The 25,809-nt window shown below is 37.4% G+C and overlaps 2 protein-coding genes across 2 annotated transcripts; one reads left to right on the forward strand and one right to left on the reverse strand.

Moving 5' to 3' along the window:
* The first annotated feature begins 640 nt into the window (after positions 1-640).
* LOC116266238 (GDSL esterase/lipase At5g55050) lies at positions 641-3,598 on the forward strand. The gene is made up of 5 exons (XM_031647372.2): positions 641-972; positions 1,667-1,806; positions 1,929-2,165; positions 2,831-3,080; positions 3,189-3,598. The coding sequence occupies exons 1-5, from the start codon at positions 708-710 to the stop codon at positions 3,407-3,409; spliced, it is 1,113 nt and encodes a 370-aa protein (XP_031503232.1). The 5' UTR covers positions 641-707; the 3' UTR covers positions 3,410-3,598.
* Positions 3,599-7,482: 3,884 nt separating this feature from the next.
* LOC116266245 (DNA mismatch repair protein MSH5) lies at positions 7,483-25,355 on the reverse strand. Its single transcript, XM_031647385.2, has 34 exons — positions 25,278-25,355; positions 23,842-23,873; positions 23,529-23,623; positions 22,624-22,704; positions 22,483-22,552; positions 20,875-20,938; positions 19,985-20,139; positions 19,759-19,860; positions 19,639-19,666; positions 19,508-19,539; positions 19,366-19,423; positions 19,214-19,300; positions 18,992-19,048; positions 18,770-18,871; positions 18,633-18,677; positions 16,363-16,440; positions 15,035-15,085; positions 14,880-14,961; positions 13,416-13,489; positions 13,196-13,295; positions 12,864-12,960; positions 12,578-12,667; positions 12,407-12,471; positions 12,224-12,282; positions 10,375-10,451; positions 10,198-10,284; positions 10,057-10,118; positions 9,885-9,946; positions 9,371-9,424; positions 9,183-9,265; positions 9,034-9,065; positions 8,928-8,951; positions 8,519-8,634; positions 7,483-8,438 (listed from the first exon to the last, which is right to left on the reverse strand). The coding sequence occupies exons 1-34, from the start codon at positions 25,323-25,325 to the stop codon at positions 8,361-8,363; spliced, it is 2,427 nt and encodes an 808-aa protein (XP_031503245.1). The 5' UTR covers positions 25,326-25,355; the 3' UTR covers positions 7,483-8,360.
* Positions 25,356-25,809: the final 454 nt, after the last annotated feature.

A 25,809-nucleotide genomic window follows, 5' to 3' on the forward strand; every position in this document is an offset into this window, starting at 1 on the left:
CAGAAGGACCGAAACTGATCAAGAATATGAGTTTGGAGAACTGGGACATGGTTCCTCTGATTTCAGCCTCTCACCCTCTTAGCAAACGCAAGAAGTTAAAGTAGTGAACAAACAAGCTAATCTGTTGTCCTAAGGGACACACCTTTCCGATTTCTCTGAGAAAACCGGTAGCCCTCACATGGTGGTGACCATTCATCACTAAAATGAAGGTCGAGATGGCCAAACTAGTTAAGAAATGTGATTGAGCAGATCATAATGTCTGTTTACTGTTGATCACGAGGTCTGGAGATACCACACAGTAATAGAGAATCATAAACTTGAGCGGGGAGGTCCCACCTGCACTTGTTCTGTCCCTTTCACCTGCTTGCCAGTGGACTCGTTTCACACCACCATTAGCCCATTGGTCAGGTTGTTCCAAGGCAACGTGATCTCAGAGTGTTCCGTCTGGACATTTCCATGTCTATCACTTTTGGCATCTCGTGGTGAACGCCAGTCAGGGAGGGAAAGATAGGACAGACGTGCAGATCCCCGCGCAATTCTACAGAACATCCTTTTGGTATCCTATAATATGAAATGGCCCTTACATTCTGCTGAGGGGAGCCCACACGGTTTACCATTTGCTCTATTTACACGCCCAGAATCTTGCTCACAACACACCTCTCAAGACACACACTCTCACACACACACAGAAAGAGAGACAGAGAGAGATGTCTGTGTGGGGCTTGAGGTTGCTGTGCTTTGTGACGGTTCTGGTTGGGGGATGTAAAGCAGCGAATGCAGTGGAAGAGGATCCCCGGAAGACATCGGTCCCTGCGCTCTTCATCTTTGGGGACTCACTGGTGGATGTGGGCAACAACAACTTCCTGAAGCTGGCGCTCGACAAGGCCAACTTCCCCCACAACGGGATCGATTATGCAGGACAGAAAGCAACTGGCAGGTTCAGCAATGGCATGAACTCTGCAGATTTCATGGGTACTCTCTCTTTCGCTCTCATTTTCATCTACTACATTTGTTTTGGTTCTGCCAGTATATTGCCTGGTTATCATTGAATTGGCATTGTAAATTTCCAAATTCCAACATCCTGTTGGAAACAGTCCTTTTGAGTAATGTTTAATCAATGTTCTGCTGTCGCTCTCTCTCATTCTCTAATCTCTCTCCGTCGAAACTTTTTTGCGCTTATAGTTTCATCACTATTCAAAAAGTGCGCCTTCATTTCTGAATTTTCGAAGTCTGTAACTTCACCGTCGTCCCATAGATGAAGTCAAACTCACTTGAGAAAATGACAGTATTACCTTGAACCGAATTATCAGTTTTCAGTTTCGGGTGAGTGGGAGGAAACCCACCGCCGGCCAAAGTCTTCTGGAATAAGTCAGGTGCTTTATTAATAAATATCGAAAACTTAGTCATCCTTTTTGGTTACTGCCAAGACTTCAGGTGTAGTTTAAAAAAGAAATTCATTAATTTTCAGTTGAATTTGTCACTTGTAACAGTGATAGTCTAAAATATTATCCATAATTTGGATTAAAGATAATACTCATACTTCATTACTTCCAGAAGTTCGACTCTGTTGGTTTACGATATACTCACATCGGACCAGCCGTGCCACATTGTGTAATTGAGAAATCAGAGAGCAAAGGAGAGCCATCTAACTCTGTTTATTCTGCAGCTCAGAAGCTGGGTTTGGCAACCTCTCCTCCGTATCTTTCTCTAAACAATGCTAAAGGTAGTAGCTCCATCATGGGCGGCGTCAGCTTCGCATCAGGAGGAGCAGGCATACTGGATGGATCTCCAAAACCAAAAATTTTTGTATGCGTCTCATGGCCTTTGTCGTCGTCACCGCATTAACACTGGTTGCAATTTCATCTGTTGTCGAGCTCTTACGCTTAAGTAGATCGTTCCTTAGACAGTCCTGTTCTTATTGACTGCAGGAACAGACGATACCACTCAATAAACAGATTGAGTTCTACTCAACCGTCTATGGGCAGTTTGTGGAACAACTAGGGAGCATTGAAGCCCAAAAGTATCTATCAAGATCACTGTTTGCAGTGGTTATAGGAAGTAATGACATACTGGGATACTTCAAACCTACTTCCTCAATGAAACAAAAGTATTCTCCCCAACAATATTTAGATCTGCTGATGACCACATTGAAAGGTCAGCTTCAGGTAAATTTTCAACCAGTTAGCGCTTTAGTCTTAGTTGATTTCTGCTCAAAATAGCTCTATACATCTCGTTGGAAAGCGATTCAGAAGGTTTCAAGTTGCAGAAGGAACTTGAAATCTGGAGCCGCCCGTCTCCTGCTAAGGGGTCAATAGTAGGCAATGGTGGAGCTTCATATGGTTCAGGGTGGACTTGTGATCACCTAGTGTTGAAAATCTTGGAAGGAATGTACAGGCGGTCATGGGTGGCATTTGAACCAAGAACAGTACCGCAGTACCTCTCTAAACTTTATAACCAGTACCCCCATGGTTTATTCTGTGCCTGCTACTGAACCTGGGTGTGATGGACCAGAGGAGTCTCCGGGCTTCAATTCCAGGGAATGAACCAACTGGTTGCACAAGGTTCCTGAGATAGAGGACCACTATCAGAGCAATCTGTTGAAGCTGTGTTATCACAAAGAATCCATGACAATATGAGTAGGAATAACAGCTTTCTGCTCTGGCATGGATCCTTTGTGATACTCATAGTTTCAACAGGTTTATTTAAGTTTCCAAGTTTGCAAATTTAATGAGCCTGGCCTGTTTAGCTCTGTGAAACTAACTGGAGCTAGAGTTGGATGTCTTAGTTAGCAAGGCTTCATTTATCTAATTGTTACTGCAAAATGTTTCAGAGGATATACAATCTGGGTGCACGCAAAATAGTATCCGTTGGGGTTGGACCAATCGGATGTAGCCCTAAAATAAGAGCTAGAAATGAAACAGAAGGTTGCGATGAAGAGACAAACGACTGGTGTGCGAGGTATAATGAAGCTGTCGTGAGACTCCTGCAGAACTTGAAATCTGAATTGAAGGACTTCAACTATTCCTTCTTTAACACTTACCTCCTTGTGCATGACTTCATCGAAAGGCCTTCTTCCCATGGTGATACACTCTATTCGTTAATTATTATTATTATTAATTCCTCTTTTGTGCTAGAATTTCGATCAACTTACTGGTTTTTCCTATTTTTATTGTGGTTTGGATTTGCAGGATTTGTGGAGGTTAAAGCTGCCTGTTGTGGGCTAGGAAAGCTGAACGCCATTTTTCCCTGCATACCGATTTCACACTATTGTGGGAATAGATCGGATCATGTATTTTGGGATTTTTATCACCCCACAGAGGCTGCTTCTCGTATGCTCGCTGATGCTGCTTTTGATGGCTCACCACCTTTTGTTTACCCCTTTAATGTAAGGAAACTTTCAGCAATGTAGTTCGGCATGAACTAAGAACTCAGAGAAAAGACGAAAGAAAACATTGTTATATTTAATAGAGAAGCATGCAGTTAGTACAATGTGCATCATGTACCACCCATTCGCAGTGGCACTGTCAAAGCTTGCATTGGCAGATGAAAAGGAGAACTAAGGCCTGAATAATCCAATTCAAGACTGCATATCATCATATTTGTTATGGCCCAAGATTTATAGATTATTCAGTCTTCTTCAAATTTATTTGCAAATAGAATAGATGATAGGAACTAAAGTACTCGTTTACTCAATTAGGTAACCAGGTTCAAAGAACTCATGAACTGAAAAACTAAAACATAGGTTCTATAAGCAATACATCAAAGTTTTGACATTAATAGGGGGCTAATGCAGGTAAACAAGGCCGAAAATATGAATCAGTCGCAAGATATAAATGAATATGAGAAAGCTCCCTCTTATGAGTGCAACTCTTGTTAAGACTTGGGAATATGTTGGATATATATACAAGTCAAACTGACAGAAACTTATATAGTTTATTGTTTAATACCTGTTAATTAATGGGCTGCTGCACTTGTCTCTGTCAGACCCTTGGCTTATTAGATTAATCACATGAAAAATCAAAGTTTTTCGCATCATCCTATAGCTTTAGACCCTCACCAGCAGTTAATTGATCATTTGATTTGTCTTGTTTTTGCAAGTTGGGAGGTTTCTAATTTGCTTCGCCTTTTAGTTTGTGGGTAAGAACTAAAAGCTACGTACATGCATGGTTTACAACAACTTATGGGGATCAGAATCCAAGACCAGTGATGATTTTCAAAGACAACTTGATGAGCAGATACAAAAAAATGTCAGCCTCATCCATAAAATCAAAATGCCACAGTAGACGACCTCGCAAATAATATTGAGGTACTTGTATAAATATGTATTTTAAGTATCAAACAAGGTGAACAGAGAAAAGAATAATGATCTTAACTTTCGGCGAATGTATAATTGCTGGCGCATGTATCCTCTTATAATTAGTGCCCAACATATTCCAGAAATTGGAATCCACCCTTTTAAATAATGACGCTTTTGTATTAGATCATGGCCTGATTCGGTGGCATACATGGCATGATCTTTTATTAAATTTATTTCTTTTTCCATTTTCTTTATTTTTTCTCTTTGATCTTTTATTTTTCAAAATATAAGTTTCAATTTGACCAATTCACAACCGGTTCCAGTTCATGCAACTAGCTAGGCTTATCGAGCTTGACCAGGCTCGTACATGTCCATTAGTCCGCTTTGATCCAGTTATAATATTACCTCCTCCACCCGAAGGAATTAAAGTCCCTGCAATTTCGAAGAAGGGAAAAGAAAGGTAATTAAAGAGGGTGAACGGTCATTGAACGTTCAATCTTACATCCAATTAGCCTTCGGAACGGAAGGATAGTTCATTGGACGTTCAATCTTCATTAGAAACATCGTATTAACGCCAGTAGCTTCTCCTCTGTCTTCTGGATTCATTGGAGAAACCATTTATTTGCTCAATGATGTGAAAATTAAGGAAGAGTAAGTGACTCTTAGAGGAGAAGACTATCCTGCACCTTTCATCCTCGATCGCGTTCAGGATGAAGAATGCTCTTTGAAGCCCTCTTTTAATTAGGTAGACATATGATGAAAAGATTAGCTGCATTTATTATGCACCTGCTCGTAGTCACTATCGATGTAAGTTGACCTCTTCAAAATCATTACCTTCGAAGACAATTTGATGAAATGTCAGCCTCATCAATAAAACCAAAACGTCATATTAGACCTCTCAAACAATATTGATGTCTTTTAACATGTATAAATATGTATTTCAGGATCGAACGCAAAGAAAAGAAAAGAGAATAATGACCTTAATTTTCCGTGAGCCCGCTCAATTTCCAGACGGAGGCCTTCGCTCGCATGTGGGATGGGCTCATGGGCATGCAGGCACAAGGTTAGACGGCTGGTTGGGAAGAGAGGAAGCCGATCGACTGAAATTAGATGGTAACCACCTTCATTGCAAAAAAATCCGTTGTTGAAATTGACGAGTACAGAACCATGCACCGTTTTAAAAATAAGTTTGGATAGAACTTTAGCCGTGCACGTGTGATCTCTTCATGTCTAGCGCAAAATTGGAAGTCTGGTATTGGGCCTATGGATATGATGCGTAAACAAATAGGGCTCCGCTATTGAAATTAATGAGTACAGATTAAAAATAAGTTCTGATCAGAACTTTATCTGTGCACATGTTAGCTCTTCATTTGTAGCTCGACATTGGAATTCTGGTGTTGGATCAATGGATTTAGAGGCGTAAACAAATAAGGGCTCCTCTGCCTAATTCCCAACTTCTGGAACGATGCTCCTCTTGGCGGCCTACTAGGTAGCCCCTCCACTCATCTCTACCTTTCTCCACTTAATTTGATGCTGGGCAAAAGGCTAATTTCTGTCACTACTCGTTCCGAACATGAGCTTAACAAGAGACCAAGAGCAAAAAGAAGACCAAACTCCAACCCATGGAGAATGCAGCTGGACTTGTTCTTAATTCAAATGCATATCTGATTGTACAATTATGTGACTAACCTGATGCATAGAGGGTATATCCAATCTAAAGCCGATTTGTTAGCATCTAAGATGAATTTCCATAGAGAGAAATAGCAGTCACCTTTTTCCATTAGTATACACGGATGTGTATCAAGAAAAAACGTCTACTGAAAAGAGGAACCTTTTCATTTTTTACAAGCGAGATCTTTTCATCGTACTTAGAAAAATCTGACAAATCCATTGCTTAACGATTTAAAATTAGCTTTGGAGATTAAATTTGTCAACTAACTTTTTTGAATCTCATCAGAGATAGATCAACAAAACGGCGTAAAAATATTTTTCAAATGTTATAGATTTGCTTTCACTTACAAAATAGTTTCACCTACCTTCAAAAAAACACGTGCACTTGAAGGCAAGGAGGGATGACATAGACCTTTGTTCCAGTCGTATCCCGTATTCTGCTACATGCCCTGATTTCATCATTGGCGTAAAAGAAATTAGAGAAAGGTAGTGTTCAGTTGCGCCGGGCAGATGCATCAGTGCATGATTGGCTACTAGCTTTCTAAAATATAAAGAACAAGAGAGAAAATTTTAGAACGCTCAAGTTCTAACTGCTTAGATTGCATAGGAAATAAGCGAATAAATGAAAGAGAGCCAAATTCAAACGTGCTTTTTATTGTTAATAGTTTATCCCACATGCTTCGAACGATAGTGAATGCTTGAAGATCTTGGGAAACTGCAGGAGCGCCATCTCCGCGGAGGGAGGGAAAACAATCATATTAGACATTGTACTTGATGAGCGAAACGAATTGTTGACAAGGGTAAAGCTTGCGACAGACCTGTCGGCAATGATGCTGACGTCTGGGAGAGGGATAACGGAGGAAGAGTCGCGAAGCCTCCTGCAAAATGCCGGGTTCAGAACTTCAGTCGATGCAAGATCACACATTATAACCCTTCAATCCGTCATTGAAGCGTATCCATAGCGTTTCAGCAGAAGATATGTTGATTCTCTTTTGTGTCTTCGTATAAGCAATCCTATCATCAACTAGATAAACATACGCCGCATTAATTTTCATTTCTTTATTACTTTTTTCATTTTTTAATTCCTTGGTTTCATATTTTTCAAAATATACGTTTCGATTTGACCTATTTCATAAATGGCAAAGCTGGCAAGTTAACCCAAAAGATTGGGCCAATAGTCATGTTCCAAACATAACCGAGTTTCAGAAGGCTGGGGTATGGCTTGGTTGAATCAGCTCGAAATCACCTGATTTTAGGCTATTTCACGTAGCACCAGTTCTAACTATTACCCCAATATCAATAAAAAATAAATTGTGATTTTTTATTATGAATAAACTAATCGAATGCATTTTATTTATTAATTGTTATTATTTTGTAGTTGTGGTTATAAACTACAGTTATTTGACTGTGTCTACTTGGTTATACTTTTTCATCATTTTGTAATAAAAACAGATGAAAAAGTTTACAACTTCAACCGAAGAAGTTGCGGCGTCACCTTGTTGTTCCATGACCTAACTACCATACACGGTTCCAGTTCGTCCGGATCCTTCTGCCGAGTGCCGACCGGTTAGGTTGAGAAGCCAATTTTAACTTCACTCCACCACTTCATGCAACTACCATGCCCTGTTTGGTTGGAGGGAAAGGGAAGGAAAGGGATGGAGGGAAAGGGAGGGAAAGGAATGGAAAGGGAAGGAAAGGGATGAAGGGAAAGGGAGGGAAAGGAATGGAAAGGGAAGGGAAGGGAAGAGAAAGGGAAGGGAATGGAATGAAATGGAAAGAGGTGATTATAAAAGCTTGTTTGGATAAAAGTGAATGGAATGGAAAGGAAACGATACAATTTATAATAATACCCTCAATAGTCAAAAGGTTGGAAGGAAAAACGTGGAGGGGTATTGTGGGCAGTCAACACTTTTGTACTTACTCCCTTTCCTTTCCCTCCCAATCCGTCCGATTTGGGAGGGATTGAATTTACACTATACAATCCTTTCCTTTCCTTTCCCTCCCCTCCCATCCAAACAGACTTTCTCTCTTTCCCTTCCTTTCCCTCCTTTCTAATTAGCCAACCAAACACAAGAGGGATTGCTCAATCTCTCCCTTTCCCTCCCTTTCCTTCCAACCAAACAAGCCCTTAGGGGTGCCTGTCTAGGAGCGCGAAAGTACGCCTAGGCTTGTGGAGCTTGAGCAGGCTCGTCTGTCCATTAGTCCACTTTCCAGTTATATTTCCTCCTCCACCCGAACGAATTAAAGTGCCTGCGATTTCGAAGGGGAAAAAAGAACCAAAAAAAAAAAAAGACTCGTACACCCAATTAACGAAAGGGTGGACGTTCATTAGTTCAATCTTACACCCAATTAACCAACCGAACGGAAGGATATGTTAACCTCTCTCTACTGCCTAGATGGCAAGATCCCTCAAGAAAAGCTTCACGTCACCCTTAGAAACATCAAATGCCAGTAGCTTCTCCGCTATCTCCTGGATTCAGTGAAGAAGCGAGTTGTTCACTCTTATGATGTGGAAAGAAAGAAGAATAGATTCATAGAGGAGAAGATTACCCTGTACTTTTGATCCTTAGATGCTAATTTTTCGCTGCGAAGGCGGCCAATTCGTTTGTCACTCTCAAGCGCGTTCAGGATGAAGGATGCTCTTTGAAGTACTTCCTTAGGTAACCCTGTGGGGAAAAAATTAGCCGGATTAATTATGCACCTGCCATCAGTATGAACACAAGTTGGCCTGTCCAAATGGACTGCATGAATGGCTGCAGTTGGAAATGCAGCTGGAACGCAAGTTATCCACATTTTTCTCACGATCCATGTGTGCGTGTGCATGTCTCATGTGAAGAATAACACATTCACTGATCAGATCAACCATGGGCAATAATATCATCAATTTTCTCTTGATTTGTGGTTGTGCACCTATATAGATTAGCAACAAGCATATATAATAGTTTGTGTTGGAATCTACCAGCAAGTTCAGCACAATGCAGACCTGCAGAACCAGAAGCACGCCAAAATAAATAGGCTAGTCAAGAAAAGCTTCTTCAAAATTTTAACAATATGCAAGTGGATACCAAAGCTCAAAAGAGAACGTCCTGGGACAAGCCTGTCAAGCAGCCAAGCAGATGATTAACAGATCACAGTGATATATTGCAGGAAGAAAACAAAATGGCCCATGCTTTCAAATAATGAAAAAAGAAAAAAGAAGCGAACTGCTAGATACCGGTACAGGAAGACAATATCTCCTTGCTTTGCATCAATATTGGACTGTAGAACACTCGTGGTGTAGAACTTGATTTTTGCAGACTGAGAGAAGCATGCAAATCAACACAATTCAAGAAGCTAGTGGTATTGACCTTTGGTAGAATATTATCATTGAATATCTCCTAAATTCAAGAAAGTGGTACTGACCTTTGGTAGAATATCATCATTGAATATCTCAGACAAATGTGTGCACAATAGTACCTGCAACCAATTTAATTATGTCACCTGAAAAGCTTTCAGAGTTGAAGCAAGCTGGACTGGACACAAAGATCTAACTGATTGCTCAAACTTGTAAAGTAAAATATTCCACCCAAACATCCAAACGTTCGCACTTTACAAGAATTATACCCTGAGACAACCACAAATCCAAGGTTTAAAGAGTAAAGCAGCTTTAAAACCCAGACAATGGGTTTGAAATGACGATAGTTATGTTAAGTGTTAACCACTGATAAACATTGTTTTTTTTATAAAGCTTCAATTCTCATAAACAAAAGATCTACAACAATGGGAAAGGCAGCATTGGGCAGCCATATATAGAGAATTCCTTTCCGATGAACATCCAATATGGAACAAAAATTTATAATGATCACAAATAGAAGGCAACCATATATTGTAAAATAGATGGCCGGTTTGAAGCTAAGAAGGACAAGATATACCCAACCTTGGGAGGATGATGCTGAGCATCAAAATGATGTATTGTTCCACCTAGGAGACCAATACCATCTAACAATTCATGAAACAAAAAATGTTAGGGAACGTGAATGCTTTCACATTGATAGTGAATCAGCAAAAACGAGGTCCAGAAGAGTAAAATTTGTTGGGACCATGTTTACCTTCAGTGAGGGTTCCTTTACCAAATTCATCTATCAAACATAGAGATTTTTTCGTGGCATGCCTGGAAGCCCATTTTAACAAAATAAGCATGCACAAACAAGGTAAGGCAAAAACAGATATGGAAAGATTATTCTCTGTACCTTAGCATTGTTCCAATTTGATGCAGATCAATCATAAAAGTTGACTGTTTACAGGATAGAACTTTGCTCCCCATTGCACAAAATATCCTGCAAAAAGCTAAAAGGTCGTATTTGTATTGCCTGTTGAAGAAGCATTGAGGAGTAAAAGCCAATTGCTTTTGATTTCAACAAAGGAACCTATCAGTGAGTCCAATTTTTGCAGCCTCTGCTGGCACAAAACTTCCAATGTGAGAAAGAAATACAATAAGTGCAACCTGAAAGGCAAAATTAATACAAAAGTTTACCACTTCTAATGCTACCATGAAAACTAAGCATGAATGTAACAAATTAGATTTCACTATCATTTAATCTAGAAAATTGTGAAAGGAAAGTCAATCAAGACAGTTAGTACCATTTACCAGAACTAAATAAGTTTAAAATATACTGACATACAGATAGATACATACATGATACATATATACATACACACACACACACACACATATATGTGTATGTGTGTGTGTATATATATATATATATATATATATGTATATGTATTTATATGTATAGACACACACACACACAAAGCTGGAGTGCTAAGTTTTAGTTGTACTGACAAGAATGAAAGGCATAGGAATGCAAAAATTGGAGGGCACGATAATAAGGAAAATAACGTGTAAGTGCAAAAGGATCTGTGTAATAAGTGCTGGTGAAGTGTTTGGAAGAATCACTATCAAGAACTATATTTTATCACTATACTATATTAAAGCCTTCATCAATATTCTTAATCAAAAACACAAAATCACATGCAACTAACAAAAATAATGTGCATATTAAACCAAGACAAAAGTGACATCAAGGAGTAGTAAAAAGTCTACTTTGAAAATCAAGGTACCAGCCTACCACGGACTAAAGAAGTTTATGCAACAATTGGTACCATCCATCATATCTATTAGTATGTCCAGCTAATAATCATTGTAAGATATGATTCGATTTTTATTCTGAAAATTTAACATATTACAGTTTACTTGTTTGGATTCAATATTGCAAACATGGAATATCATGATTTTAAAGGTCATAAAACTTCCCCCCAAGTGAATTTGGTTACTATATGCATAGATGTTTCTCAGAATAATACACGACCTTTCAGGGAACAGCTAGTTTGAAGGACATGCATGATATTTCAGGCTTCAGCAATTCAAACAATGCCAGGTCAAAGTTGTTTTCTAGTTGCTATTCAGTCATACTCATAACATGCATAATTTTTTCATTTACAGAATATCAAGCATTGGACATGGTGAAAATATTTAAAAATAAACAAATTGAAAGGTAGTACATTGATGACTAAAGTTGTCAATGATAGAGGTCAGATGTCCTTATCAAGACATTGACAGTCAAGACAATGACAGTAAATGAAATAGAAGCTGTTGAAATGACAGAGTTTTGAAGTTCTTTTGGTCATACTTTATAGTTGAAGACAAATGAATCTTCAAAACTAGGATTCATAATTTTCAGACGTTTGCTATCAATATCAAAGCAGTTTCACATTATGCATAAGTGAACTCTGGAACTACTAGTATACCAACTACTAACCTCAAAAAAGCTCGTGCTTGATATGAGTTTCCAATTTTTTCAGTGTTAAATACCTTATTTGAACCTTTAGAATTTATTTTCATTTGGTGGACCTCTAATGAAATTTCATGGAAAGACGACCCAATAAGGCTATAACTTCTATATACAATGAAATGACAATAAGGATAGTGGTGCAATTTGCAGTAGCCATTGCCAGGAATTCATTTTCCACAAATACCATGTTAGCACATTAACCTTCTTCTTGATCTGGATGAGCAAACAACTGCAGTAATGCTAACCACTTTTCCCCTCTAGCAAACGTTCAACAAACTCGCATCACAGACTAAACTATATTCAGTAATACTAAACAACTTTGTATATCTGTTTTCCTTTTTCTGGACAAGCCAAAGACTCGCCTCATAAATAAAAGAACAAAGCCAGCATATAAATGCAGGAAGTCATACTTCTTTATTACCTGCTTAATATAAATGCTTTTGCCCGAGTAGTTAGGACCAGTAATGATGTTTATTAGACCTGAAAAATAGAAAGTCCAGTATATGAGTAAATATGGACCTGCACATGTGTCTGCATGCATAGCATGTACGTGTGTGCATAAAAGCATCAACACAAGTGGAACATGATATAACAACTTGCATACCACTGTCATCGATTCTTGTGCCATTGGGAACAAAAGTATCCACTGTCATCTCCTGTAACATGTGCCTGTATAATCATTTTCTAGCTTAGCAACGAAATATCCCATTTTCCCTGTCCAAAGAACAGTAACTTTGATTGCATACTGATTTTTCTGAGATTGAGAAAAAATTACCTGCCATTTTGTATATCAATGACTGGATCCTCTGTCAGAATGGGTCTGACATAATTATTTTGCTGTGCTACCAATGCCAAAGACAAGTAGCTGAAAATAAAAACTTATTTTACCCAAGAAAAACATATATAAGGAAACAGAAAATATAGAAAACTAATATTATGGGATATAAAACTGCCATAACAAGAACAAATACCCATGTTATAAGCAGAAAATATACATGAACTTAGAGAGACATTTCTATTTCAAAAGCAAGTTCAAGATATCAACTGTTAGTGGCATTCACCAATCAAGCTCTGCCGCAAAATTAACAGCAACCAGTATATGAACAAAGAAATCTTGTGTCTGAGATGTTAACTCCCTTATAATTGCTCTTTCCATATCTAGAAAAAAGAAGAGAAAGAATAAATAATTAATCAAAGATAATTTGACATCACATCAAAGCATGGAACTGTTCTCACTTCTCCTATTAAAAGAAACTTTGCTACTCTATTAACAATGCAATTACTACCGATATCTAATCGAAAACATCATAGCTTTATATGCAGCTAAGCAACTTGTGCACTGAAACAGATACATAAAAAGGAAATGTGCAGTTCTGCTTTGTCGTGCACACACCAAGAATTTTATGATAAATGTCACCAAAAGCAAGATCCAACTCCCTCGTCTTTGATGTCCGGTAAAAGAACTGTTTCTCATCAGCATCTTCATCAGAAAACTACATTTACATCCAGAAAAATATTATAAAGCCATTAATTGACACAAACGCAAAAATATAACAGAATTTAATTAAAAGTCTAAAAGAAACACAGTTTACACTTTACAGTAAAATACTTACAGCAAACTCAAAATCTTGGAGAAAATCTAATGTGGCTTCCCCGAGTTTCTCCTCAAAAATGCAAAACAAGTAACCTACATATGGCCAGAAAATGGACTTGAGAGTCTCTTTCATGGCTTTTGAAGCTATTATTAAACAAGTGCAACTGCTTGACAAGTAGCAAATTTCTGTTTTGGTCAAAGCCCTTATGTGTCCCTTAAGTTGGTCAAAGCCCTTATGTGTCCAACTTATGTTTTAAGGTCTAATTGCTATAAACTGTATAAGTGAAGGACAGGATAGTCTTTTACTGTACTTCTAAGTGAGCCTTAAACTAGGACATCAGGCCCTTTAGTGAGTTATGATAGTTTTTCTGAAGTAGCAGCCAATGGGAGGCTGCAGCTGCGTTTCTGGAGCTGCTTGAAGTTGATGAAACTGCAAATCAGGTTAGTACAGCTACGTTATCATGCTTTGGGTTGGTTGTTTGGATACTATTTCAACGTCTAAAGATCATTCTCTATTGAAATTTTACCAAATATGCAGAAACAAGAGAGAGCTTCCAGTACTGAATTTGACAATTTTGGAAGATCCAGTGCTTTTCTAGATTTTGCTGTTGATAGCAAAAAGATGAAACAGCTGTGGCTGGAATGTTGCCGTAAGCTATTCTATGGAACAAAAATTGTGCAAAATGTTGATCACATAGGATGGCCTCCTGTGTTGGAGAGTTGCTCATCTTCCTTTTGCAGTTATTATTGGAGGAAAACTTCACTTTGAAGAAGGCAACTTTCTAAGGGTACACAAACAACCCACTATAACTAAAACCGAGTAAAGTATTAATGTGACCGAGTAAAATATTAATGAATATAATGCAGGACTAACAAAAATAAATTATTTAAGGTGACAAAACAATGTTACAAAGTGATACTGGTGCACAGATTATAAAAACATGTCATTTTACAGAATAATCATAGTAACCGATATCTGCAAATTTATCCTTGAATTTTTTCAAGTTGTGGTCTGTTTAGAAAACTTGTCAGTAGTTCAAAAAATTGAAGAACAATAGAAACAACAGAAAAATTATGAGGTAGTTGGCTTCTCATGGTACTTTCTTGCAAAACTGTAAAAGAGCAATTACAACACTTTTTTTTTTTAAATATGAAAGAAACAGAAAGCATAAACTGAAAACAAGAAAAACAAATTTTCTAAAAAAGTTGCATTTTTTTTTATACCTAAAACAATTCTACTGTGATATTACCAGTAAACGACTTCCATATCAACCAGTATAATGCAAGTAATAAGAATAATTTAAATTAAAGCAACAGTAATATGTTAAAACTGAATGCTTTCAACAAAGAGAACCAAAAGAAACTAGAAATCATAAAAGCATGGAGAAAATGAGTAACACGTACTGTAGAAGGTCTGCATCCCACAATTGCATTACAGATCCAAATTTGATGACATGAATAAGGCAATGGTCAACTAGCATACCTATTTGATGGATATAAACAATACATGAGGTATATTTGTTTCCATCCTTGGGAGGTAGACGTGATGCCTCAACAGCAGAAACCTGTGAAGTACTTCTCAGATGGTTGCCTTGAACTAGTGGAAAATGTGTCAAGTATAATGGAACAAAGAAATACCTTTTCCAGAAAGTCTGGCAATTCATCATATATAGTTCTCAACTCATCCAACTATTAATGTCAAAATGGAAACAAAATGAATAAGAATGCATTAAACAAAGTTACCAGCAGAAGGGGCAAGCATGAAGAGAAGGATTGAAACTTGGAAGAATTTACAAGTGAATGCTTAGAGATACACAACTAAACATGTGCATGCAGGTGGCCACCTGAATGTGGATAGACTAGGACCAGGATTAATGCATCCTGACAAGTGTCACGTCAACAGATCACCCAAACTTGTGGTCCTAGCTTGCAGCCAGTGTGATCTCTCCAGCATAAAATGCATTTCTGTTTGCGTAAACAGCAGGGGCCATTCATGATGCCATCACCAGCTATTGCTGATGAAGTCAGAGCGGCCATGAAAAAAAAGAAGACAGTACCCGAAATCCTCTTTTTAAAAAAAGAATCACAACACCACAGCAAATGCTGCCAAATTTCCCTTCCTCCTAAATAGAGGCTGGAGACAACTTTTGACGTTCTTTTTCTTTTTTCTCAAAAAAGAATATAACATACTGGAAGCAGGGACCTCATCCACTTACAACGTTGCGAGAAAAGATCAAACTCAGAATACTTGCATCAAAATCATTTAATTATGTTTTATGTTAAAGAATTAGGTTTGTTGAAATTTTAATAGCTTACACGATTTAAAAGAAAACCATAGATTTTTGAACCAGTTGATTTTGATGCTCAAATAGGGTTTCATAAAAATCAAATGCTCAAACAATTGGAAAAAAATTGTATATGTTATAATATCTCACTAAATTCAAGCCTGATCTTTTAAGTTTTCATTAGATTTTCTCTTGCGGGTGCATGTTACATTCTGATGGTTTTTCTCACATCTGTACAATATAATCAATTTGTACCACTAAACCTTCTAATCATTGCTATCAGCATGATTACCAGCAACACATCAGTTCGCTCACAGATATGACATGGCTGATACACATCAGTACATATTACTTTATTTTTCATTTATATTTATAAACAACTAAAAACTGAACTAAAATAATTTAAAAGAAAAAATATCATTCTTTAAGCCATTTATCATTTTGGCGATAGGCCACTGTGATGCATGCCAACTATTGATGATTCTGCCTTCCATACAAACTGAATACAATCTTTACAACAATGGGATAGGCCACTTCATTGAGTTCATCCTGTTCAGTGAGGTATGAAGTGTCCATGCCCTCTTCAATGACATTGACAGGAGAAATCATCAGGATGGGCATTGCAACTTTTCATTGCAAGAAAAGGAGAGCAGTTTGGGAAACTTGACCAGAGTTTCCTACCTCTTCACAAAATCCTTGTCTAATCATTGTTCCATAACCTCTTTCCTTGCTAAGAGATACATCAATTACACCCATTACCTGAAACAGCTCAAATTTTTAATTTTTAATAATTCCTCAACCAACAATGGCTCAATAATGTAAGCAGAAAATTGTAAGTGGAAGAATGACAACAAAATATTAACCACCATAGATGTTGGAAATCACTAGGAATTTGTCCTCATTTGCACAATCAACATGAAATGAAAAATATGTAAAGGACAAGATTTACATCAAACAAGTGTAACTGAGTTTCTATGTGGTTAATTGAAAATGTTCATAAAATTATTTCGGTCGAGTTGAATATTAAAACAGAAAAGGATAATGATTATGCCTTCAAAAAAGACATGGAAAACATACCTAACTTCGTGAATGCAATCCTGAATATATTTGCAACCTTTTTTAATGTAAGTGATTCTTATGTTTACCCAAAACTTTGCCCCAATTTTAGCTTCAAGCATGTAGACCTTACTAATTTCTGAATTGATATGACTGCATAACTATGACAGTAGATTGTTGTTTACCGGATGCATGCTGATAGAATGAGCATAAAAACCTTGAGATAAGGCCCGAAATGTGAGCAAGTGCTGAAAATATGGAGAAAAAGAGAAGGTAACAGGAAGGGAAGAGACTAGGAGACACGTTTTCAAGATGAAATCATAGAGCAGGTGGCTGCTTACCTCTTTATCTAACATTAGATATCATCGATTAGATTACAATCATTAGATTTTCTTTCTTAAGTACAACAAACACGACAAACGGATTAAGCCATCATTGCAAGGCATAAACCAAAAAGCTGCCACTTCTATTATTTCAATCACAAGCCACCAACAATTCTCTACAGTAGGAACCAGCCAGTGATATATCTTCTAACATAGCTTAGTGAATTTGCATGCTTAGAGTAAGATCTTAATTGTGAAAACGTAAAGGGTAATTCCATTCTTTTTGCTAGAAGACACAAGACTAATTGCCAATAGATTCAACAACAAACAGAACATGAAACGACTAGTTTAAAATTTTAAATTGAGAAAAGCAGATACATTCAGTTTCAGAGAGAACCAAAATGTTTTACCAAAACTTTGTCATCCCGTTCATTTGTTATCTATCTATATAAAATCATTATACCCTAAGTTGCCAAAAATTGAAAGTTGGCCACAAGGTGTTCAAGACCCTAAAAGACTAATCAGGAAAAGTTGATCCAAGTCACTTGACTACAAATAAATAAATACATATTTTTATATAGAAACAAGTACAAAAACATATATATCTATACAAAGAATGAATGTACATATTTATAGGTCAGGAATTAGTTGGCTATCCAGTAACCAGTGACTAAGTTGACTAATTGTCTAGTCTGACCAACCAATCACAGGTTTCGAAACACAGATTGGTCGATAGCCAACTGACATGACTAGCTGGATTAGTAGACTGCCTAGTCGAGATGTTGGCGACTAAGTTATATCCCTCAAGGTATACTTCTCCAGCAGCCAAGGGCAGATCTACATTTTTTTCTAGCAAGAGCCCCTGTTCACCCTGAGAAAATTGCTCATCAGGGGTTTCGCCCACAATGGCTTGGGTCCTGAACGCCTGTACATGTTGGTGGGCATATGCTGGTTATCAGTGGCCAGTGATTTTTAGGGCCTCTCTCTCTCTCTCTCTCTCTCTCTCTCTAGCTGTGGTTGCTGATGTATCCTTGTGTTCTCTGCAGTTTAGACATCATGCTCCCCCTGCTAACAACTTGGATGAAAAAGCGCCAACTTCAACAAATACTTTCCCAGACATTTTGCTTATCCATCATAGTAAGGTGGTAGTAAAATTAATCAAAGGAATTGTCACATGGATGTATCAAACAGTTGCATGTAAACTTACAACCACCAAAAAGTCAAAAACCAAAGAGATGTATAGAAATTGTAAGATTCATACAGTCACAGCCTAGAACTTACACAAGCACCTAGTTGGGTGAATCTTAACATCCCCCTAGAGACTGCTCCTATTTGCCAGAATAAAGGAGATAGAAGACAAGATGTATATAACTCATATTCTTTCAAATTTTTAGATTCAGACTATTCAAGTCATTTCCATATGTAGGATATGAGAAAATTGTTTAATACTAGTTCACATTGAAGAATTACTACAAAGGGAGTATAAATATGTATATTAACATAACAAAGTAATGTCTATTACCAGAAAAAGATTCTCATATATGGAAAACTGAATATAGCTACAGAACCAACCAATTCATAGAGGCGTATCAACTCCGATGTAATAGAGGAATAAGCCTGCAGTTTTTTTTTTTCAGTGAAACAAACATAATTAATTGTTGAATAGAAAATTGTGCTGAACTTTTATTATGACTAGCAGGACCAACTACCTTGTCAACAATCTGCAAAGTCAAGCACTCTGAACGCCCTTGCAGCCTATCTCCTATTCCAACTTCGAAAATGTTTCTTATGTGCAAGAGTGAACTTATGCTCTGAAAAACAGGTGGTCATTTGAAAAGAGTTTCAAAGCAAATGATAATGGAAAAATACTATTGCAATATCTGAAAAATAACTAAATGAAAGACCATTGTAATAGTTGGAATCATCATTGCCTTTATAACAGTGTTCCAGCCATCTGATGAAGCTATATAGCTTGGGGAGTTGAATTTCTGAACATTCAAAGGAAAAAAAGTGGATCAACTTAGTGTACAACAAGCGGCAACTCTCCTAAACAACATAAACTACATAAAAGAAAAGTTTCACGCAGCACTACCTTGAGAGCTTAACCTAATGAAACAGCAAACTATTACACAGCCAAAACCAAGCAGCACTACCTTCAGCACTCGAGGAATGTCCTTTACATGCTTAAGACTTCCACGCAATGCCATGGTTGATTCTTCACAGAAGTGGAAAAATGAAATCTAATATCATGTCAAGCACAACAACATAAAAAATCCCATACTTGTTCTGAGATAGTGGTGGATACAATGTCAAGGCGCTCATTCAAAACTTCAAGATCAAGCATAGGCCTTAAGAACCAACTTCTGTTAAAAAAGAGTGCTCACACAATAAATATCCCTTATAATGCAGAAGATTCAAGTTCTTTCAGTTATAGGTCCATGTTTTACCTCATGAGGCGCCTGCCCATTGTTGTGACACACTGGTGACAGAAGAATTGATGTGAAAAAAAAAATTGCTACAACTGTAACAATAGTGATAACAACATAAAAGGTAAACTTTGGAAACTAAAACTTTTTACCTTGTTAAGTACCCCAAAAACAGAAAACCTGCAGTTTCAACTTTCAATTCAAAAATCATAATCTTGAGACCCTTTTTAACATGCAGGATACAATAATTTTCACATAGGGAGAGATCTTGCCCTTCCTTAGCCTTCCCAATGCCCATGCAACTTGGGTGCTTGTCTACTTGGAAAATCTGCAGTGCTTCATAGGCAGCTGCATCAAGTTTCAAGAACTTGTCTCTAATTTCCCATGTAAGCATCAACAGCATAGTCCAGAATATAAATGATATTACAAAGGTGTCAGAACACCATACATGTCAAAGCTGTAAACTGGTAGGAACAGTGTCAATGTGATGGAGGATACAGTGAAATCTCTAGGATATGGTCAATGGTTATTGATGCATTTTCACATTCATTCTGTTCAGTAATATCCACAAGCCTCTCATTTTCCAGTATGGCAAGAAGCCCTCCAGTTGCACGAACTTGGACATCACTTCTCATATTCATAAACGAACTGAGCTGCATATGTAGAACCATAAAATAACCAAAAGAAGCCAGAGGTGAAAAAAATTGTGAAATATTTGTTTATGTTGGTAACACTGAAGGTGCTATTTCTGTAACTGAAAACTACCACTAAAATAGAGTACCAAACCTAAGGAAAGTACTTTTTTGGTATATCAATGAAAGTTCATATTTATCTGGCCAGTCCAGGAGAGGAACATAGCCGGATAATCTCTGGGATTGAAGAGCAGAAAATAGTTGCTGTTAGACAACATCGGCTTGCAGCATCACACTCATGAATCAATCAGAAGACAAAGCTGTCGAAAGATATAACAGGTATATCAAAATATTTAACAACCTTTTTTTCCCAATCACCTTGTGTAATTTTTAAGCAAATAATTTTTCAATGAATTCCTTTCATTGAGTCCAGTTGGGACGTTGTTATGAGGTTTTGTAAAAGCAAGTCATGAGAATTAGAGACAGGCATTACATAAAGTTTACCTTGGATTCTTCTATATTCTCCTAATCCATATAATTTATAATTCACTTGCGTCTTCTGTCATTCTAATTCTTTGATCAATAATGTCCTATGTTCTGCATGAAACGACTATGTCAATTGGGAATGCAGCAAACAGTAAACCTTTAGTTGGCATCCCATGGAAAATTATTTAAATTCAGTAATAATGCTGAGGTTTCTGTGAATCCTTAAAATGGAACTGACATTTAAATGGAAGCAAAGCGTGTTAAACTTACAAAGCAAACCCTTTCCTTGGTGCTCAGTGCCTCATCCATTCCGGTGAGCCTAAGATATAGCATTCTGGAACAGTAAAATGAAAATGTCAAGTATCCATAGCTGACAAAAAGCAAATCAGGAGGTTAAGGACCTCTATTTCATTTATATGTATTATAACTAGAAAGACAATGGTGGTGGCCAAGCAAACACGGAGACAAGGAATTCAGGTTTCATTTTTGCAAGACAAATTATTGACCATTTTAGTTTTAGCATCAAATGCAAACTTCATACTGCAGGGAGGATGTTGACAAACTACAAAAGAAAGAAGGCATAACTTGAATATTTACATAAATGACTGTAAATGGTTGATCTGAGAAAAATACATGATAAAAATATTATCCTCGATAAGGTTAACCTAAACTGGTTAGCAAGACTTGGATAAGTTTTCCCTTTTCACTGAAAGTAAAAAAATATTGATAATGGCTGACCACAGATTAGCTACCAAATTTACATCTCTTCCTGGTAGAATATTGCTTCCTGAAGAAGGATGAAATGAGATGTGCATATCAAGTGCATCGGCATAGAGAAGAACAACATTCTATGATCTCCTTTGCTGCACTTTCTGTCATGCGAGACACTACAGCTACAGGATCTACTACTTAGGAGATCAAATGCCAAGATGAATTTAGAACACTTTAGCATGTCAAATATGGTATACACAGTTCTGCACCATAGACGGACTCAACTCATTATTTCTTCAGCTTATATTTTCATGCATAATAGTCCCTTAAAAGGTTATTGCATATTCAGCATCTAGCTTTTGAGTGTCCATATTCTGTCCCATGCACACTCTTATTCTGCCAATTTGCTTGGAATTTTGTAACTAATATTTTTTTCAAGGGTTTATAAAGGGGGGTCATTAATGAGATGATTGTCTTGGTTCCTAGCCTTTTTGAAGTTGGAGCCGAAACTGGTAGGGGGCGGGTTGGGATCCCTCGAACTAGGGGCCCGAGCCCGAGAGTGGGTCGGGTTGTTATAGAGCCCCTTTTACAGTCCTGTATTAAGGCCTAACCCTTCTGCATTGGTCCTCCAAGGTGTCAACTATTGTCACATAAAACACGTATTCTTCGAAAAAAACGTGTATAATACCCAAGAAATAAGTCAGCCTATAAAAACAGCAATTAGACGCGTCCTTTTTAAAAAAACACCAGAAAATAAAAAACGTGAAAAAAAAACGTGTATTATACATGCATTTTTCGTATTTTTTATTAATTTTTATTTTTTATAATTTTCAGGATGTATTAAATATTTTAAAAATTTGCTGAGATTTTCCTGAGATATTCCCAAGATATACAACTTTGCCGTATTATACCCGAGAAATTCCTCACCATATAATACCCATACACAATACATGTGACAATGGTGTCAACTAGGTTTAAGCAGTCTTCAACCAATTTTGTTCATCTAATGCCCAATCACATGCAGTCTATGCTAACTACATGAAAGTTTCTATATTTAATTGATGCATTTGTTAGTCACTATATAGCTTTGATAAATTTTAGACTCAGTTTCTGATTGAAAGTTTAGAAGAGATTAATAGCATAAAGATCACATTCATGCTGTTGTACCTGTGCCAAGCTTGTTCGTAGCTGAATATTGAGCTTTTTACAAGCTTTACTTCAAAATCATGGCTCCCATCTGTGCAGCAGTGGCACAATCATAAACAAGGCTAACATACTTTCTACAGTTCACAAAGGATTTGCACTAACCTTTCTTTCTCAAAGCAGAGAGAAACGATTCTTCTGCTTTAGTGCTTGTGTAAATCACTGATGGGTTTGCTTGGTATTTCACTACAGTAACATCATTCACAGAAATAAGTTAATTAAACAAATCAAAGAGAATGGGGCAGAAGACAGTGTCAGTAAAGTATGTCTTAATGCATAAGTGTACACATTTACAAGATTAGAGGAATGTGGCGCATGACTTTTGCCACATGAAAAATAGCAGTACATTGGGTATCTAAGGATGAAACCAATTACATAACCCAAGGACTGCAAATCAACAACTAACCCTTGATAGTTAACACAATCAGTTAAAAGTCACGAAATACTAAGTATTGGTGGGCTTTCTACATGTTTTTTCAGTGTTATCAAGTATAGTTATGAAACCAATGCAATGCCTGTATTCACCATTTCCACGAATTGTCATAGCTTAACAACTGCCTGCAAGCAAATTCTGCAGTGAACACTTGGATTTAACACTGAAAAGAAAAAGAACATCGAGTTGCAGCTGCTGCTCATTGTAATTCCCAGCTTCAGTATGGCTGAAAAGGCAGATAAGTCCACTAACCAAATTTACCTTTGGAATAATGTGAACTGCTTAGTGTTTTAACGGAGACTTTTCAAAACAAGCCATCTTTATACCTTTCTTACGAAAATGACATGCATGAATAAATTTTTGCAACCCACGTTGTGGAATCACAAAGTATATGCCTCATTTCAAAGTGGCATATAATATTACTCAAATTCTGAAGGACAAAAGCACATTTACAAGCAGCTTAATCTCGTGAAAAACAATATAAATTGATTAATTATATTCTTGACTCAACGAGAAGCAAGCATATTGGACATATCCAAGTATGGAACTCAGTGAAGATAATGATGTTAAAGTTTACCAAGATTAATTAGCGGAAAGTCATCTGTTCCATCCTCCCATACCTCCAGCACTTGAAGTTGGTGGATGCCTACATCATAATATGCAATCCCCACTCTGTTCACATAAAAATCCAGTATCTCCACATAAAAGAAAACAATAAATTTTATGTGCATTGACTGGCCATGTTCACTAAAATTACAGTATTTGCTCCAAACCAGTGCGACAGTCTTAATAAAAGATCAAGACTTAATTCCGTGATATTTTATAGTAAACCTACTGCTGCAAAAATTCAAAGCCATAAAACATGACAGGGAGCCTAGCTGGATGATTACCGGTGCCCTTGCATGATACATGCCATGTAGACCTGGTCCAATGACAATTAGACAGTAAGTCAATAAAAGAGCAGATACATCATAGCAGGGCCATGTAAACAATCGGTTTATAACATAGCAAGATAACTTCAAGAGGCTGAGTCGAAACAGTGTCCAGATTGTGATATCAATAATGAAGCTGAACAGACACTTATTTTATGAGAACATATTTTAGATCAGACGCTCTCCGACACTTAACTTGATATTCTAACAATATAATTAGCTCGATGAGCGTAACAAGACGAGTACATGCAGAAAATGCTTTTACATAGAGCAAATGTTGTTAGAGAAACGGACACTCGGTTGGACTTGTTTCCATTTTTCTTAATTCGCCATAAAATGATTCTGTTGAAATCAGAGTATGCTATAAAGCAGAGCATTTCACCCGTACTAACAAAGCAGCAAAGCAAAAGAAACAGAAAAAAGGGCAACAGAGGTAAACTTCTAAATTTCTCTTGTCGTTGCCACTCGAAATGAACATACTCTGCATACACTGTAAGAAAAATGACAGAGTTTCACAGACATATATCAGATTGTGCGTAGCGAAAGGAAAAAATTCCATAACACAACTAGCTCATACCGACGACACTCGCACAAGAGAGGAACTGGCGTAAACGTTTTCCCCAATTTTAGCTTATCAAAAGGAGGACAACTAACAGCCACTCAAACGGAGAAAAAACTACATCTTGGAAAATATCCAACACAGCTTTACACACGATTCTGAAATACCTTCCATTAGCAGCACATTCCCCGAAACCAATTTTAACTGCAACGACTACAGATTCAATGATCAATAACTTAAAACATTTTCCCAGCCCATTTTCTCTCTTTATCCAAGAAAACCGAACTCGTGTCTCATAGCAAATACGCGAAGGAAAACATCTGGCCAATCTATGAGAAAATGACCTTGTTTTTCGCCCGTTTTATCATCTTTTGTAAAGTCAATTGTAATCAAGAACCGATAACAGGTTCTCGGACGATCTTCTCTCTTTATCCAAGAATTGGAGTCTCGTAAAGCAGCAAGGACTAAAGAAAGGAAGATCGCAGTCAACCTACGCGAAGATATTATGATTCTTTGTTTTCTTGAAGGTAAACTCGGATCAGCGGACGAGAAAACGATCTGGTTCTTCGTTTTCTTGATCTTTAGCTAAATGATTCGCGGATCGCCGACGAAAAGAAATTTCGGAAGGTTACTTTTCTAGAAAGAGGAAGCGATTTCCATGTCTTCAAAAGAATAAACTCAGTAAAAGCAAAATTCAGCTCAAGCAAGGAGAAGATGTTCTGGTTCTTCGTCGTCCTTCATAACCTTGCATGGAAAGTTTCGCTTGGAAAAGATTTTTCCGATCGACGATCTTCCCACATAACTTCTTCAAATGGGGCGAGGATCAAGAAATCACCTGAGATTCGAGCTCCGTCTCATCCACCCCTTCTGAAGGAGCGTCCATTCCCTTCTCCAGTTCTCCCTCTCTGCTCAATATTACCGCGAGTTCTATGAGATTTTTGAGTCGCGCTTTTGCCGCCACCCGGTATTTAAAGGGAAAGATCTTTCGTCGACGGTCAGCATTTTAACCCTAACAAAGGAAACAGTCCTTATGTTTTTTAATTTCATGAAACTTCCACTTCCTAAAATTGATTTCGAAATGGCACCCGCTTTTTTGCGGTCCTTCCCAAGTCCGCCGTATCACAATATATATACCACTTCTCTTGATCAAATGGATCGAGTCAGGTCCAGTTCATAATTCATATTCATCCAAAACCAGATTTTCTTAATAAACAGCATGTCCTTTCTAGTCCGAAGTAGATCATACAATACACATTAATGTTAAAATGGGCCAACCATCTGGACTCCAAAATAAACGTTATCATTTCTCATGTACAATACACATTAATTGAGACTAAGCTTTTGAAATATGAGTTTGTTTAGTTTGC

This window comes from Nymphaea colorata, chromosome 1 (genome assembly GCF_008831285.2).
Source record: "Nymphaea colorata isolate Beijing-Zhang1983 chromosome 1, ASM883128v2, whole genome shotgun sequence".
In the NCBI taxonomy this organism is placed as follows: domain Eukaryota; kingdom Viridiplantae; phylum Streptophyta; class Magnoliopsida; order Nymphaeales; family Nymphaeaceae; genus Nymphaea; species Nymphaea colorata.